At 48.2% G+C, this 14732-nt stretch overlaps 1 protein-coding gene across 1 annotated transcript in view; it reads left to right on the top strand.

Moving 5' to 3' along the window:
- LOC119440783 (uncharacterized) overlaps window positions 1-14732 on the top strand; it is a 123941-nt gene that overhangs the window by 27248 nt on the left and 81961 nt on the right. The window contains exons 5-6 of the mRNA XM_037705662.2: window positions 4496-4611; window positions 12291-12456. Of these exons, the coding sequence (XP_037561590.1) occupies window positions 4496-4611; window positions 12291-12456 (282 nt within the window). The remainder of the gene's footprint in view (window positions 1-4495; window positions 4612-12290; window positions 12457-14732) is intronic.

The raw sequence follows: 14732 nt of genomic DNA, 5'->3' as shown, positions 1-14732 counted from the left end.
GTTGCTATGAAGTGTGTCTGATAGCACAGTGAAACCAAAATGAGAAAACACACACACACACACAGGAAGAAATAGCGCCGCTGCACAGTTCGCGTCCGCGAAATTTCGTCGAAGGCCATTTCATTTGATGAATTCTAGTATTACGGAAGTCGTTTCATTGAGGGCTGTTTCATCGAAAGAGCCGTGTTCGTTTCATCGAAAATGCTGCAGCCATATCCCTTTCATCGAACGTGCTATAGCTGCCGAGACAGTCATGCCAAAATCGCATGCGTTAATTCCTCGCTGTCACGTATATAAAGGACGTGAAGACACAGTTATCGTAACTTGCAAACCGAAACAGTGCAAGACACAACGCGTAGTTAATTAAAGAGTACAATTACTGCAATATAGACCATTTCGCTGTTTACACACTTGGCAAGCTTCTGGTTTTCAAAAGAGAAATAGAGCGGGCGTGAAAAACAATGGCAAGTCGCAGTAGTGCGGCGAAATTTTACAGCCCTAAGATTTTCGTCAGTATTGCTCAGCACCTTATCACAAATTTATAGAATAATGAAAATATGTGCTTGATGCATGATATATCCGAAAGATAGCGTATGCTGGCGAGTGTTGACTGAAGCTTCGCCAGTCCAAGCCAGCGACATGCTAGCCGCCTGTACCTATGTTACCATAGGCTAGGCCTCCATCAATCAATAATGAGAACCAGTTTTAAGAAGACCGCCGTGAGAACGCACAATAAACTTCGCTGCCGAGATGAGATTTAGAGAAGAGAAAGTCTACAAATGGTCTACAATAACCGTGAAGGAGACAAGCGGGTCAGGAATGGCTACGCGTTTGGTCTGAAGCTGGCAGGCTGAGCATCAACAAGTCGAATCTGACGTAGTTTTCCATTCGTATACCTGAAGTCTGCGGAAGTTCTAATCATAAACCCCTTCTTCGGTAAAAATATATGCTCAAGGTCGCTACGGTGCGTTTTGCCCTCAATATTCTGCGCGCTCAGCCACTGCAGAGAACTAGTTTGATACCGTGTTTCTGATAAGGGTTTGTTGCAAAGACACGAGCGTGGAGCGGCCAGCTTGGCTGCAAAATGACAATGAAGCCCAACTGAAGCACCGTCACGCTCTCCTCAGTTGCATGGTGATTGGGTAGTGTTACGATTCACTATGGCGTGCCTCATAATCAGAACTGGTTTTCGCACGTAAAACCCCAGGAAGAAGAAGGGCTGCCTTTCGCTTTCCGCTGCCGGTATGCGCGTGCTTTGCTAACACCTCCTGTTCTAGGGAGCCTACATGCAAGCGCTGTAAAACAGCGCTTGCACGTAGGCTTCCTATCCTGTTCTGCAGCAAACTGCACCCTACTGGTTGCCATGAGTGGAATGCCATAGAACGCCGGTTTGGTATCAAAGTATGCAAACAGTGAAAAAAAAAAAATCTTCAATGTTCATGTTGCCATCCACGATGATTTCCAGATATCCCTAATAGAGAAAGGCAATTCTGAACATTTTACAGGAAATCAGGTGATTATGCTTCTAATGCATTTCAAAAAGCTAAAATCATATTCTATGCCAAAGTGTAAAGGCGCAGCAAATGTTCGACGAAATCTCTTTGATGAAACGTCTTTTGATGAAATCAGCTGGTTCGATTAAAGTTTCGTGTTGGGCCCGTTGTGTACACCTTATTAATTTTATGCAGCTGTAGTTTATGTCGTGGAGATTTTCGCAAAGTTGCAGAACCATGGGCTCCACGTCATTAGTTTTCGAATAAATCAGCAAATAGTTCTAGCATTTCATCAGCAGTTGTAGGCGCCAGGTGCCAGCATACGCGGGTAGAAGGTGGGGTCGTGCGTCCCTCAAAAGTTGAATTGACAAGTACGGGTCTGTATATGTATAAAACGAAGAGCAACTGCGTTATTTTACTAGCACATAAGGGACATCATTGAATACCATCGAGATGTGTAGACCAGGGAACGTTGTGATGCGACTAAGCATGCGATGATCCGAAGTCGTCGTAGGGCTACTTCAGTTCACTCTTGCCCACTCAGCCTTCGAGCGGAACAGCATTCCCTGTGTACAGAGAGGAGCAATCAGGAAGCAAGGCACATTGTCTCAGCGAGTGAGATGGCCACCCCGCAACTGCTCAATGGGGAGGCACCTCTCCAATGGATCAGGTAACTTTTGGGACTGGTGAAAGGGATGACAGGACAGGTTGCCCCTCCCGGAACAGTCAACAACCCGAACAGCTCGGATTGTTCGCAGATGCCTCGAAGCAATCAGGAGTTGAATGTCCCTTTCAAACAAACCAAAGGATTTACTGTAATGTCAAGGCGGGAAGTGATCCACATTTTGTGAACAAGGGGAGCCCCAGTAAGGTAGAAACTCTGGTGTAGCGTAGCTCAGCCCAGATTTCGGAAGATCAGCTACAAAACAAGCGTCACCTGCAGACAATGTTTCCATAGGGGGACTTTTCTTTGTCAGGCCAACAATTGATTCTCTTGGCAGGTCGCCCTCCTCCCAGGGGCGAGGAATGTAAGTGGGGGTATCTGAAAGTGTAAGGGGAGTGTGAGCGAAATATTGGAAAGGAGGAAATATAATAGTGAGTGGGGTAAGAGTGGAGGGGGGTGCCGGTTATAAAAAGTAGAGGCGACAAAGAAACCTTTACTACCACCTAACCCCTGCGCACCACTCTACGCTGAGGGGGTTCGGCGATGGTAAAAGCTATTGAATAGGAACAATATATTCCCTCTCAATGGGCATAACAGGCGTGGCGCAACTATGACGACACGAAATTTTCGGAGTTACTCCTGCAAGGGGCCGCAGAAATGTAGTCTGTGGGCTATTGAGTTCTGGTTGAAAAAAAAAAAATCTCACCGTGCTGCCGACTTACAGAATTTTGCCAATTGTCCATTCAGTGGAGGATTATGATGAATTAAAAGAGAGAATCAGTAAATGCATGGCTTGTAAATAAACTGAAAGAAAAGGTAAGGGAGCATCATTATATGTGGTCTGATTAGATTTTACAATGCCTCTCAAAGTGTCGCAGCGGAAGCACAGCGGCGCTAATGAACAATCGGTCATATCATTTCTGTCAACTATCAACACAAAATGCATTCGAACGCAATGCTTTTTCTTCATATTGGCACTTTTAATCCTAACTGAGCATATTTTCATGCAATACTCAGGGGCTTTTCCTTTATAGCTCGTTTTTCAACTGTTCGAAACCTATGACTGGTTACTTGCTGATTTCTGGAAAGGATAAGCACATAAGATGATCTGGTGCATTGCCACTGGAGCGTAGCAAGGAGACAATGTGCCTACAACCTTCTACTTAATTGATTTATGAATGGGTGCAACCTTTGCAACCTTCCAATGAGTGGGGATATCTCGAAACGATTGAGCAATAATTGCACTATCTCGGAGGCCATAATTAGAAATATCGCAATTCAAATAATTCAAATATCGCAATTCATATATTCGTTGTATATACACGTAAATGGGTATAGTTAATTTCCAGGGCTTGAAGAACGACGTTCCACTAAAGGACATTTGCTGGCGTCATAATTTTATACTTTTTTTTCGATAACTTCTACAAAAAATCATATTCAGAAAGCGTCGCTTGGTTGACAGATCCTGGCGTGAGATCGCGGCAATGAAGAGGTTCTCGTGGTTTCCAGGATCGATACCTTCTTGGAAACTCCATCACAATGTGCAGCTGCTGCCGGAAGATAGGACGGGAGTGGTTCATCGTATGCTTTTATGCTTGTGCGCTGCTTTCATAGCTTTTGCGTGGGCGTATTGGAGGCTGACATCGACTGAAGGACAGGGCGTTAGCTATTTCAAGTGCCGTTCATCCACAAACAGGATAACCTTGAAAATGCTGTCTTGGGCGCATCGCTGTTCTGGAGACGCCTTTGCTGTCCCAGGGTAACGCTAGTTAATTATTGTGAAACGTGTGCTCAAATGATGGTACACTTCACGAATCGGTACTGGCCTTTGCTCCAAAATAGACTACCTTACCGAAGAAGTCTGCGTTACATGATGACGAGTCCTTGCGCGTTCACCTGGCAAAAGACACCCAACTTCTTAGCAAAAGTCACAGTTGAAGTGCGAAGAAACTTGTGTTCCGGAAGTTGTGTTTCCTGGCGCGAGGCAACGTTCTCAAGAATACCAGCCAAAAGGCTTGGCCAAGAATGGCCAAGCCTCTCCGACTCCTGTGAACGGTAAACCAACGCGCGGTCACGTCAACAGCATCGTTTGGCACTGCTAGCACTGCTAGCACTTCACATCATCATTTACGCTAAGAACATCTATCTGGAATGACGGGCGGCCTGCATCTATCGCCTGTTGACAAGAGCGGACGTAGCCCGCGAGTACATGCACCTCAAGCCGCGCCCGCTATCTTCACGAGCCGTATCGCGATACGCACAACGCTATCTTCTGAACCCTACAACACCCGTAGATGACATGGCTAGTGTTGTTACTTCTGTACTGGGCAACGAAAAGTTCGTGTGCACAAGCTGCAAGCAAAGCATGATGGCTACTCTTCGTTCCACATCGCTGATGAGAATCCTGAGCATGAAAGGTTGTTTGATGCAGACGTCTGGCCCGAAATTCAGGCAGTCAGTCGAGCTCAAGTGGTTTTTTAATAACGCCCACATGAGCTCGACTGCCAATTCATTGTTTAATATCGACATAACTGCACAGCATGACTGCGCAGTCATATCGACATGACTGCCCATTTCATTGTTTAACCGTCAAACCGTGTCACGGGTACGCGCTGTTCGACATCATACTTATTGCGTTCTTTAATTAATTAAATGGTTTGCTCGGTCACTAACGTAGCGGTGCCTAATAAATTTATACCCTTGCACAGTAATAAATGCTGAGTACTCGAACTTTAGTGCAATCAACGCGCGGCACGAACAGAGCAGTACAATCTCGAGCCTGTTCAAATCTTGAATAAATAAATTAATGTTTTCATCGATGGCTGTTCTGAGCTGATGTAGCAGATGTGAAGTGTGGCGGCTGCCTGCCCTAGCGTAGTGTAGACGTTATTTATTTTACCTTGTGGTGCATCAAGGCTCCATCACGTCCATTTTAAGTAGCTAACCTGTCTTGTAGAAGGGAAGACATCTTTGGATTTTATTAGCCTCCCTATCTCGAGCCATGAAACGACTATCAGCCTGTTTCATTGTAATTTTGTTTTACTAAGCGCACGTTCCGGCGCTAATGGTTGTGCCACGCGAACACGCACTATCTAAAGATGATCACGGAGGCCATGCTGAAACCGTCACAGTGCGAACGTGTCCAGTGAAGTGGCGCAGAGGAAAAGCAATTTTTACCGCTGCTTTCCCCGAGCACTTGCTCCCCCTCCCGTTTCTTTCTTTTTTTATTCTTTCTCTATTTCAGACCTGCAGTGTCGGCTATGGATAGAGAATTAAAAAAAAAAAAGATTTTTTTTTCTTTGGTTTAAACTTCCTTGGCTGCGTATAGAGGATTAAAAAAAAGTTTTTTTTTCTTTGGTTTAAACTTCCTTGGCTGCGTAAGCACATCGAGGCACCCTATGGCTGTGGATGACGCGCCCATCCCACAGCCACGCAGAACAGCGGAAGCGTCTGCCCTTTTGTCCCTTTTGTACCACTGTACCTGTCGCCCAAAGGCCACGTGACGTCAGAAGTACCGAGCCAGACGCGAGGTCAGAAGGGTCAAGTCTCTTCTGTCCGCCTTCTACACGTGTTACTTGCATGCATAGCGCATGTACCAGTGGCGAGACCTGGCCGATTGCAAGTTTTGTCGGTGCATTTGCGAAATCTTCGCGCTATGTACACGTTTGAAAGTAGGCGACCACTCGTGATTACCTTTTCGCCTGTAAAATGTTGCGAGCGCAGGGTTAGAAGCTTTTTCTCAGGGGAAACTACAATATTTTTACAGAGCAAAGTAAATTTGGGTTTTGGACCCTGTGATTCAGTCTTTAATATGGTGTAAGATACCATATGAAGTGAACCAAAAAACTGCCAGGTAAAAGGTGAACCTTCAAACACAAGTGTGCTTCAGCGAACTTAATTTACTAATACTAATGCTTTTGATACCAGTGCTTTTCCTTGTTGCTTGAAATTGTACCGTGTATGCTTGGGGCCCACAGCAGGTGTGCTTGTGTGTTGTAAGTTCTGTAAACCATTGAAGTGAAACGGGGCGCGTTACCTTGCCGTTATTGAAAGTAAAAACCCAGAGTAAATAAATGTGACACAGCGGGAACACTTGTCCACTGAACACTTGTCCGCTGAGTCCGCTTCGGGCAGGACCCGAAGAACAAATGTACACGTCCTCCAGTCTATTCAAACTCAAGCACTGAGAATATGCCTTGGCCTTCCGAGATGTGCATCTTCAGCAGTGGCTGTGGTCATCGCGCCTGATCACCCAATCACAACATATATTCGCGTCGATGCCTTAAGAATGCACGTCAGGTATTTCGCCCGGATTCCATCACACCACTTCGCCTCACTTCCTACTTCTAGGCCACAATCTGCGTTCAGTGATATTATTGCTTCGAATCGTGCAGTGCTTCCATTGAACTTCACTCATGCAGCAAGACCACCATTACCGTTGGGGTGTCTACATCCCCTCGAAGCCCTCCTGGCCATTCCTGGAATCCAAAAGAAACCACAGTCGTCATATTTCGCCCAACAACAAGCCACACTGCTGTTCCTGCGTGAGAAACACGGCGGACGCCTTCACATTCACATGGATCGTTCAGTTTCTTCTGCAAGATCAGCAGGAGCTGTGGTTGATCCCGCAAAGTCCGTCACCATAAAATTCAAGATATCGCATTTTACATCATCGACGGCTTCAGAACTCGCCGCCCTCCGTGCTGCTCTAGAGTTCTTAATTGAAGAACCCCCTCAGGCATGGTCAATCTTCTCCGACTTCAAGGCCGCTCTCCAATGCATTAAGTCGCCATTTCGTCATGGACCGAATGAACAATTAGTCGCTGACATAAGACTTCGTCATCATCACGCAATAGAGAAAAAAACACGACATAGTGTAGCAGTGGATACAGGGCCATTGCGGTATCTACGGAAATGACCGTGCAGGTGAGGCCGCCCGATCTGCTCATGATGGTCTCCACTGTGCTGCTATACCCCTATCCAGAACAGACGCAGCTACAAGACTTCGCTCGAAAGCACGTGAACTTACACTTCAACAATGGAACTCGACGGAATTTTCTAACGCTCGTCTTCACAACTTGGATCCGAATCTACAGCTCCGTCTTCCGTCAGGAATATCTAGAGCTGAGGAGATGCTTCTGTGCCGCTTGTGGCTTGGCGTGGCCTTCACAAATGCCTACTCATTTCGGATCGGAATGGCCAACAGCTCTACGTGCGACAACTGTAGCTGCAAGGAAACAGACAATCGTCCATCTTCTCTGTGAGTGTCCCCACTTCAGTGCGCCCAGGAAAGAACTTTCAAGAGTGTTAGATGGACTTGATAAACACCCTTTGTCAGAGGAATGGGTCCTGGGACACTGGCCGAGACCGTCCTCAGCACAGAAGACTTTGAAAGCGTTGTTGCGCTTCTTGCGGAGAACTGGTCTCAGAGACAGACTTTAAGCAGTACCGTATTCTGCATATTTTTGTGCTCTTTGTTACACTATTTTTTACATCTATTTTCTATTATCTTTTATTCCCCTTGCTCCCTTTCCCCAGCACAGGGTAGCCAGTTGGTCGGAGAACTGGCTAACCTCCCTGTCTTTCCGTCTATTCCTCCTTCCTTCCCTCCTTCCACTAAACTGTGATCTACTGTTAGCGAATCTGTTGCAGCATGGTGTGGCGGCAGCAGAGGCCAAAAGTTTAATTCAGTGGTATCTGAAGGTTCTGAATGAACGTGTCTTGGAAGCAGAACTCTGATTCAGTAGAGCCAAAAAGTGCTGTATTTTCAAAATAACTTACCAGCTCGACTACATTTACAGATTGGAGGTCCACTCTAATTCTAACAATATTTTTCTCTCCGTTTCAGATTTTAACTGTAAATGTCAGGCTCGTGCTCAAGATTCTGACTACACTATTATCGACGGATGTATTGTATCGTTGCTGATGTAATATGCAGCCATTTTTGGTGCTCGCGGTAGCGACTAGCGCCGCTTTAAAAACAAATCACGCAGAAACTCCACTGGAGTTCTCTAAGTATGCGTATGCATTGTGCCACTTGCTCATCTCCATGCAGCGCGGTGTCGTTATCTATCTTATCAAACTTGATCCGACCAGCATAAACACTTATCAAGCGTTATCGGTCGTTCTCGATAAACCTTATCGGTCTACACCGGCCTTTATCAACCCTTATCGGTTGTTATAGCCCTTATCGGACTCGATCCGACCCTTATCAGCCCTTATCGGTCGTTATCAACCTACGAAAGTGGATGTCCAGCGAAGCTGTTGCAAAACCACCGCTTCAACTGTTGAGAGGGGTATGCAATGCTTTATTGATGGTTCGGATGCTTGCTTTGAGCTTGTTCCTTTCTGTGGCTTGTATGGATGATTTCAATTAATGTATGCACTGTTCGCTTCACTTTGCTAAGCGCTTGTAGCATGAGCTTTACGGGGGTATGAGCCATTGCATTCGTCTTACGTGACGGACAGACATGTTTGTCGTTGGGCAGGCACATAAATGCTTAAGCATATAAAAGCGCGTGTGCTTTATGTTATACCGTAAGATAGCTTGAACATATGTGCGGGCGGTTTCCAGAATCAATTTGGTTGGAAGTTCGCGCTTGTGGCGTACATTTCATGTCTCTTCGTGTCCTCATCTTTTTCGCGCCGTAGCATCGCGATTAAGATTCAGTTTGGCCCCTTTGTATAACCTGCGGAACTAACTAAAATATTCAGCTCAACAGAACTTTTAAGTGGCTGGTCATACCTTGTATTGATGACACAATCTGTGATGATCGACACACCATGACACAATCCGGAATGCCTCTAGCGCATTGACGGCCTGTTTCACAACGATTTTAACTGAGTTTACAAGATCACAAAAAGCGTTGAATGCACTGCGGTGTGCATTTTTATTTCTTTTTCTTTTTTTTTTGTAAAGCATTCCCGGGACTTGACCTTCTTGCGGGCAGAAATTCTGTGTGAGGACAGCCCAAAGCAAAATTATGGCAATGCCGAAGGCCTCTGTAAATTCAAAACTCAAGAGTGCCAAATAGGTGACATTTATTGTCTGACTTTGTGTCCCAGTTGTGCCCCATGCTACTGAAGTGTCGCGTCGTAACACCAGCATCTCCTACAGGTAGTTGTCATCTGCGACGAGCAAGCAGTGAACCGAACAGAGCGCTGGATTTCGTTCGAAGCTACATGGCTTGCGGGATCAACTCACCGAGGCCGCGACAGGAACAAGTGCCCGCTGTAGCAACGTGAACTGTATCGTTCGAAATGCGCCTGATAACGAACCCTCTGGTTGCCTCAGGCACCGCTCACTGTTCGGGGTTTGCGCCCCCCGTTACTTGGTTCACCCTTCCCAAATGCCGCCTTCGTGGATTGGAAGCATTTATCCCATACAAATGTCTACCTCTGCAGCGCTCGCAAGTGCATTGGGATTTAAATAAAAAAGTATTAAATAAAAGAGCCGTTAATTCGTTTGCTTACTGTGTAAGGCATATTAGCACGTCAGTACAAGGATAAAACATCAACTAGTAAATGGATTATACACGCAATAAATGCTCACTGACATTTGCGCAGTACCAGCAGAGGAGGGAAAAATGGCTCCCAATAGCGTCTGCACATAACTTCCCAACAACGTTTAGACATAATCAAACCAGTCAGTCTTCAGACACCATTAACATGACCAACACTGGGGCATGGTTGGCCGAAGCGTAGCATTGCCAGCATTGGGATAACGGTGGTAGCGCTTTCGCTATATTGCAATGTTAGGCTGATGTTGTTGCCCGTTCTTACCAATATGGGGCCATGCTCAGCCCAACACTAGTGTGCAGCACTATTTTCATGCGCAATGTGAAGCACGTACTGGGTTTCCCCACTGTCATCACTTAAGTGCTAAACGAGGAACCAACCTTGTTTGTATAGTGGAAATAAAGGGCAGGATACGGGTTATGTACTGGTAAAGTGTAAAGCAAGTTGGTTAATTATGGCCTTTACAAAAAAAAAAAAAATTACTCATGCAACCATTCCAGAGCGTTTTAAGTGTGTTTGCGAATCGCGTGCTGAATTAAGCCCGCTGTCCTGGAAGGACAATTACTGTCACCGAGTTCAAATTTTAGGGAAGTGAGGGGCCAATTATGGATGATATGTACGTAAGGTTTAATGTGGATGACTTAATTGCGGCTTTTCTAGGCTGTGTAATTCTTCTTGGCACATACATTAGTATACTTCTGAAAGTGCCAAAAAGAGTATACAGCCGTTATCGGCGATGTTTTCCACTGTCCTGGGAGAACTGAATCTGGCATTGAGTTGGCGGAAATTTGGGCATTTTAGGGATAAGTGGCCAAAATTTGAAGTTTTTGTGTTGATCGCGAGCTTTGTTGATAAATAAATGTTCTAATTCTTTGCGATTAAATATTCTCGATAGACCGCTTCATCATGAATGATTTTTTTTTCACTGCGAGATTTAAATTCCTTGTTCTGGCTGTCTTGTGACTTCCAGTCTCGTACGTGTCGTGCAGAAATGTTATCGGGCACCTTCTATTGGGGGCTGAATTTAATGAAACCAGCGTCCAGGCGCCATTTTTCTCTATCGTCGGTTGAGCCGAGCGCGATCAGTTCATCTTTGTTCTTGGCTCGGTCCACTGGAAATCGATCCTAAGTGCTGCGGATAGTTCAAGCTCAGTTTTCGCGTGTGTGTTTATCTTTTTATACTTTTCTTCCTGCCGCAAAGTATCGTAGCCTTTTTGCATAAAGGAAAGCGGCGCATCCAATCGCCAAATTCTCTGCATCTGTCGAGTCTGACAGGAGGCGCTCAGTTATCACCTCGCGGTAATGAGGATGCAGTCAGCAGCACCTGGAAAAAAGAAATGTTTAAAACCTTGTAAGATTAAGGTAGCTCCACGAGGTCAGCAGAGCACGCGTGCGAAGCCACGTCAGCTCGGCTGCACGCTTTGGCTTCCCGATCTTTGCGCGCCATCATGTCTCGAATGGTGTTTAAACCATTTTCTAACGAATCGGATAGTTTGAGGTTGCTCCACTGATACTAACCGTCTCCGCTACGCCTGGATGTCCCGGAAGGCCGGCTTGTTTCACCTCACTCATTCACTCCCTGCTTGCTTGTTGTAATATGACGACTTTGTCTTAATAGGCCGTTCATGATTGCTTTCCTTCGCGTACAGTGGCCATTCGCACAACTTTAACAGTGGTTGACATTCGTCCTCCTGAGGACCGGAAGCTGGAGCACGTTTTTCTTTTTTTATTTGTTGCCTAAACCAACTAGCTCAACTTCGCGTTATGCACTCAAGACATGCGATATTGTGGTGAATGTATGGCACTTGTAGCCACTGTAGCTTCTTGGGAATCCGACTTCACTAAAGCTCTGACTGATGAGTACAGGGGAATTTTGTGACCTGATCAGAGCGATAGGGCTTTAGGTCCCTGTTTCAACACTTTCACCACATTTGTCCGGTAAACGGTCTCTGTCAAAGTCTCAATCACTGCAACGAAGGCTGCGGGTCGCATAGGCAAATCAGGGAACTCTCCCATTCTTAGCGGCTAAACCTTGCAAGGCATCTCTAGTCAACCCGATTCGGTGACGGGGTGATGGGCGAGGCACACTGTCGGTTTTCATTCCTGGTTGAGACCCGTAGAGCGAGAGCTCTGCGAGCCAACACGCGCGTCCATGTTGATGGGTTGCCGCTGCCTCGTGTTTTCTTTCTTTTCCGCCACGGTGCGGCATATCAGTTGACAAGTAAATTTTTGTGTTCTCCTGTTCACCTCTTCTCTGTCTGTGTTATTTCATTTCGTTCTTTTTTTTTTTGGTCTACCATTTCGCACCACGTGACCAGAACTTCCGCGACAGTGCACGAAGTTTCTGCCTCTTTGAAGTGGTACGAGTTTTTCGGCAATGCATCATTTCGGAGCTCTCCCGCGAGCAGCACCTAACGGCAGGCGGCCCCTTTCGGCGCAAGCGGCGGGACGCGACTGCACCCAGGCGGGCCTTTCTCCTCGCCCTTCGTCTCCCTCCTCCGCGCGCGCGCCCGCAGCGCCACCCGACCGCCGCTCCAAACCTCCTCGGTCCAGCAGCAGCAGTAGTCGAGGGCGCCGCTGCCGAGAGCTTGCGCTTGTGGCCCGCCGCTGCGTAGCACCGCCGCCGCCTGAACGCCGCCGCACCAGCACGGAGCTCGCCGTCGCCAAGTGGTGGTGAACAGCAGTGTGACGTTCGCCAGTGTGGTGTGGCTCCGTTGTGCGCGGACATTAGAGGACCTCGCTGTGGATGTCCGCGCGCCTCAAGTAGGACGCCCGCCGAGGGTAAGTGCGCAAGCGATCCCCCCTCCTCGCCCCGCAAAAATGCGCAGCTCGTGCAGCAGCACTGTTCTTCCGCTCTCTCTCTCCGCGCTCTTCTTTTTTTATGAGCACGTGGCAGCCGCTTCCTGGAAAAAGGGCGCGACCGTCCAGCCGCCACGCACGCGTTGGACCCAAGGCTGCCTCCGTGGCGCACAGGGCGTGGCTGGCGAGCGTGGGCTCTTCCGGCCGCCGCGGCGTCTGCCCGGCATGCAGGAAATTGAGCCGACATCGGACGCCTGTCCAATGACGAGGGCTGTGCGGAACAACTGGCTTCCTGCGCGGGCGTTCGGCACGGCTGTTCGTAACGTGGCGCCGATAAGGCCTTATCGCAGCGCGGCGGGCTGGCCTTTCGTTTCTGGGCTAATCGCCCGTCGTGCTCGATTCGCCGCCTGTGGTGGGGGGACCCGCCGGACGGGTTGCTACCCTCGGCCTCAGCGGAGAAAGCGCCGCCGCTCACTTTCTGTGTGCTTCCGGCCTCGCATTGACAGCTGCTGCGGGATTCCGTCCCGCGAGCTTGAACGCCGGCCAAGTGCAAAAATGAGTTGCCCCCCTCGTTTGCAGCAGCGCCGCGAATGTGGGTCACGATGGACAGCGGTCCCACGCCACGAGCGTAGCAACCCAGCGTGGCCTCTTTCGAGCCGAGGCGCCAGCGTCGCTTTCGGTGGTCGACGCTTAAAAAAGAAAAAAAAAAAAAAAAAAAAAAAGTGCAGCGCGCAGCACTGGTTCATGTTTCACTGCGGCCCTCAGAGCGCTCATTAACCGATCTGTTGACTTGGAGAAGCTAGCGGAAGCGGTATGCTGCCTCGATAACGCCGTTGCTCACAAATACCTCAGTCGGGCTGTCGCATACAGCCACACGAGGCTCTTGACAAGGTTTCACTTTCTTTTAACACGGTACCATGTTCGCGTGAAACGAATGTGCCTTGCGATACCTGCTTTACGGTACGACAGAGGGGGCATTTTTTTGCACTTCTACGAAGGCTCAGCGTTGCTGGAGGGTGAGTTATGGTGCGGCCAGTTTGTAAAGATCTGTAGTGCGACACGCTGCTCTGCCCACCTCCCATGCATTTTGTTGGGACTAGGATCGGCGAGGCTTGCGAAGCTGAAATCGAGCCACCGCCGAGGAATGCTGCGTTCCGCCCAGCGTGCGTCATATGCGTCGCCGTCCCGTTTTTACTATCGTTGCGAAACGAGCGCCCGTGTGGGCAATCCAGTTTCCCGCCCGCGCGCTGGCTGCGAAGGCCGAGCTGTTCTGCATGATCGCTAGCTTCCTTGCCGCGCGCCTCGGTCGAACGCTGCCTGTCCGTGTAACTGGCCGAGTGCATGCAGGAACACACAGGAAACCTTATGCTCTCCACAGACTTGTTCGCGATCATGCAAGCTTCTGTACAGTACAGCTGGATACATGTGCAATGGCGTCAGTAAATCACAGTGCGAGAACTCTGCGTCCCCTCTTGCCGCCGTTTCATTTCGCGCAGGCTGTGTAGCGGGCGAACAGTCACAGTTGCCAGAAAATCCGTACCACCGTTGTCACAGTGGTGTTGAAAGCCACATGGAGTCTGCTGAAGCCAGCAGCGGAATTACCGGCTGCCATACCCAACGGAAGAACTGAAAGTAGGGCGAGTGGATACTGGTTCTCACTGCGGGTTGTCCGAGAAACACACAGACAGGAAAGGAAGGCACGAACTATCAACTGGTACTTTTATTGAAAGGCACGGTAATTTATAATGAAGATCTCTTTCTAAACACTTAATAGGTTTAGTGGAGCTTACTAGCGCGATCGAGTCACGAACGTTGTTTCTAGCCCAGGCGCTTGCGAGTGTGCTGCTTGGCATCCACTGCACGCTTTTCCCAGACAGTCATCGGACTCTGGACGTATGTCGAGTATGCAGCTCTGGAAACTCACTGAATGACGAAAGAGGTGCAAGAGGAGGTGGCAGCTTAAGTAACGCTCGCGATTATGTCGTTCTACGTAGACAGCTCATTGTCGTGTATTACGAGCAGCTCAGCTCGATTGTTTGAAAGTTGCATGTCCTGGTGCAGAGCTAGGTAAACTGATGGCCAGTCTTCTATGGTAACGGAAAAAAACGACCAACTGTTGCTCGAAAGCGCTTTCAACCTGGCAATGCTTCGCGCGGGCCACACCTTGCGTCCACATGCCTTATCAACACCCGCGCGACGTCGAAGATATCCTGGCTGGACAGTCGCGAACCTTTCTTACGGACAGACAACCCTGAATC

Source organism: Dermacentor silvarum, chromosome 2 (genome assembly GCF_013339745.2).
Source record: "Dermacentor silvarum isolate Dsil-2018 chromosome 2, BIME_Dsil_1.4, whole genome shotgun sequence".
Lineage (NCBI taxonomy): Eukaryota > Metazoa > Arthropoda > Arachnida > Ixodida > Ixodidae > Dermacentor > Dermacentor silvarum.
This window is presented reverse-complemented; position numbering and strand designations above follow the sequence as displayed.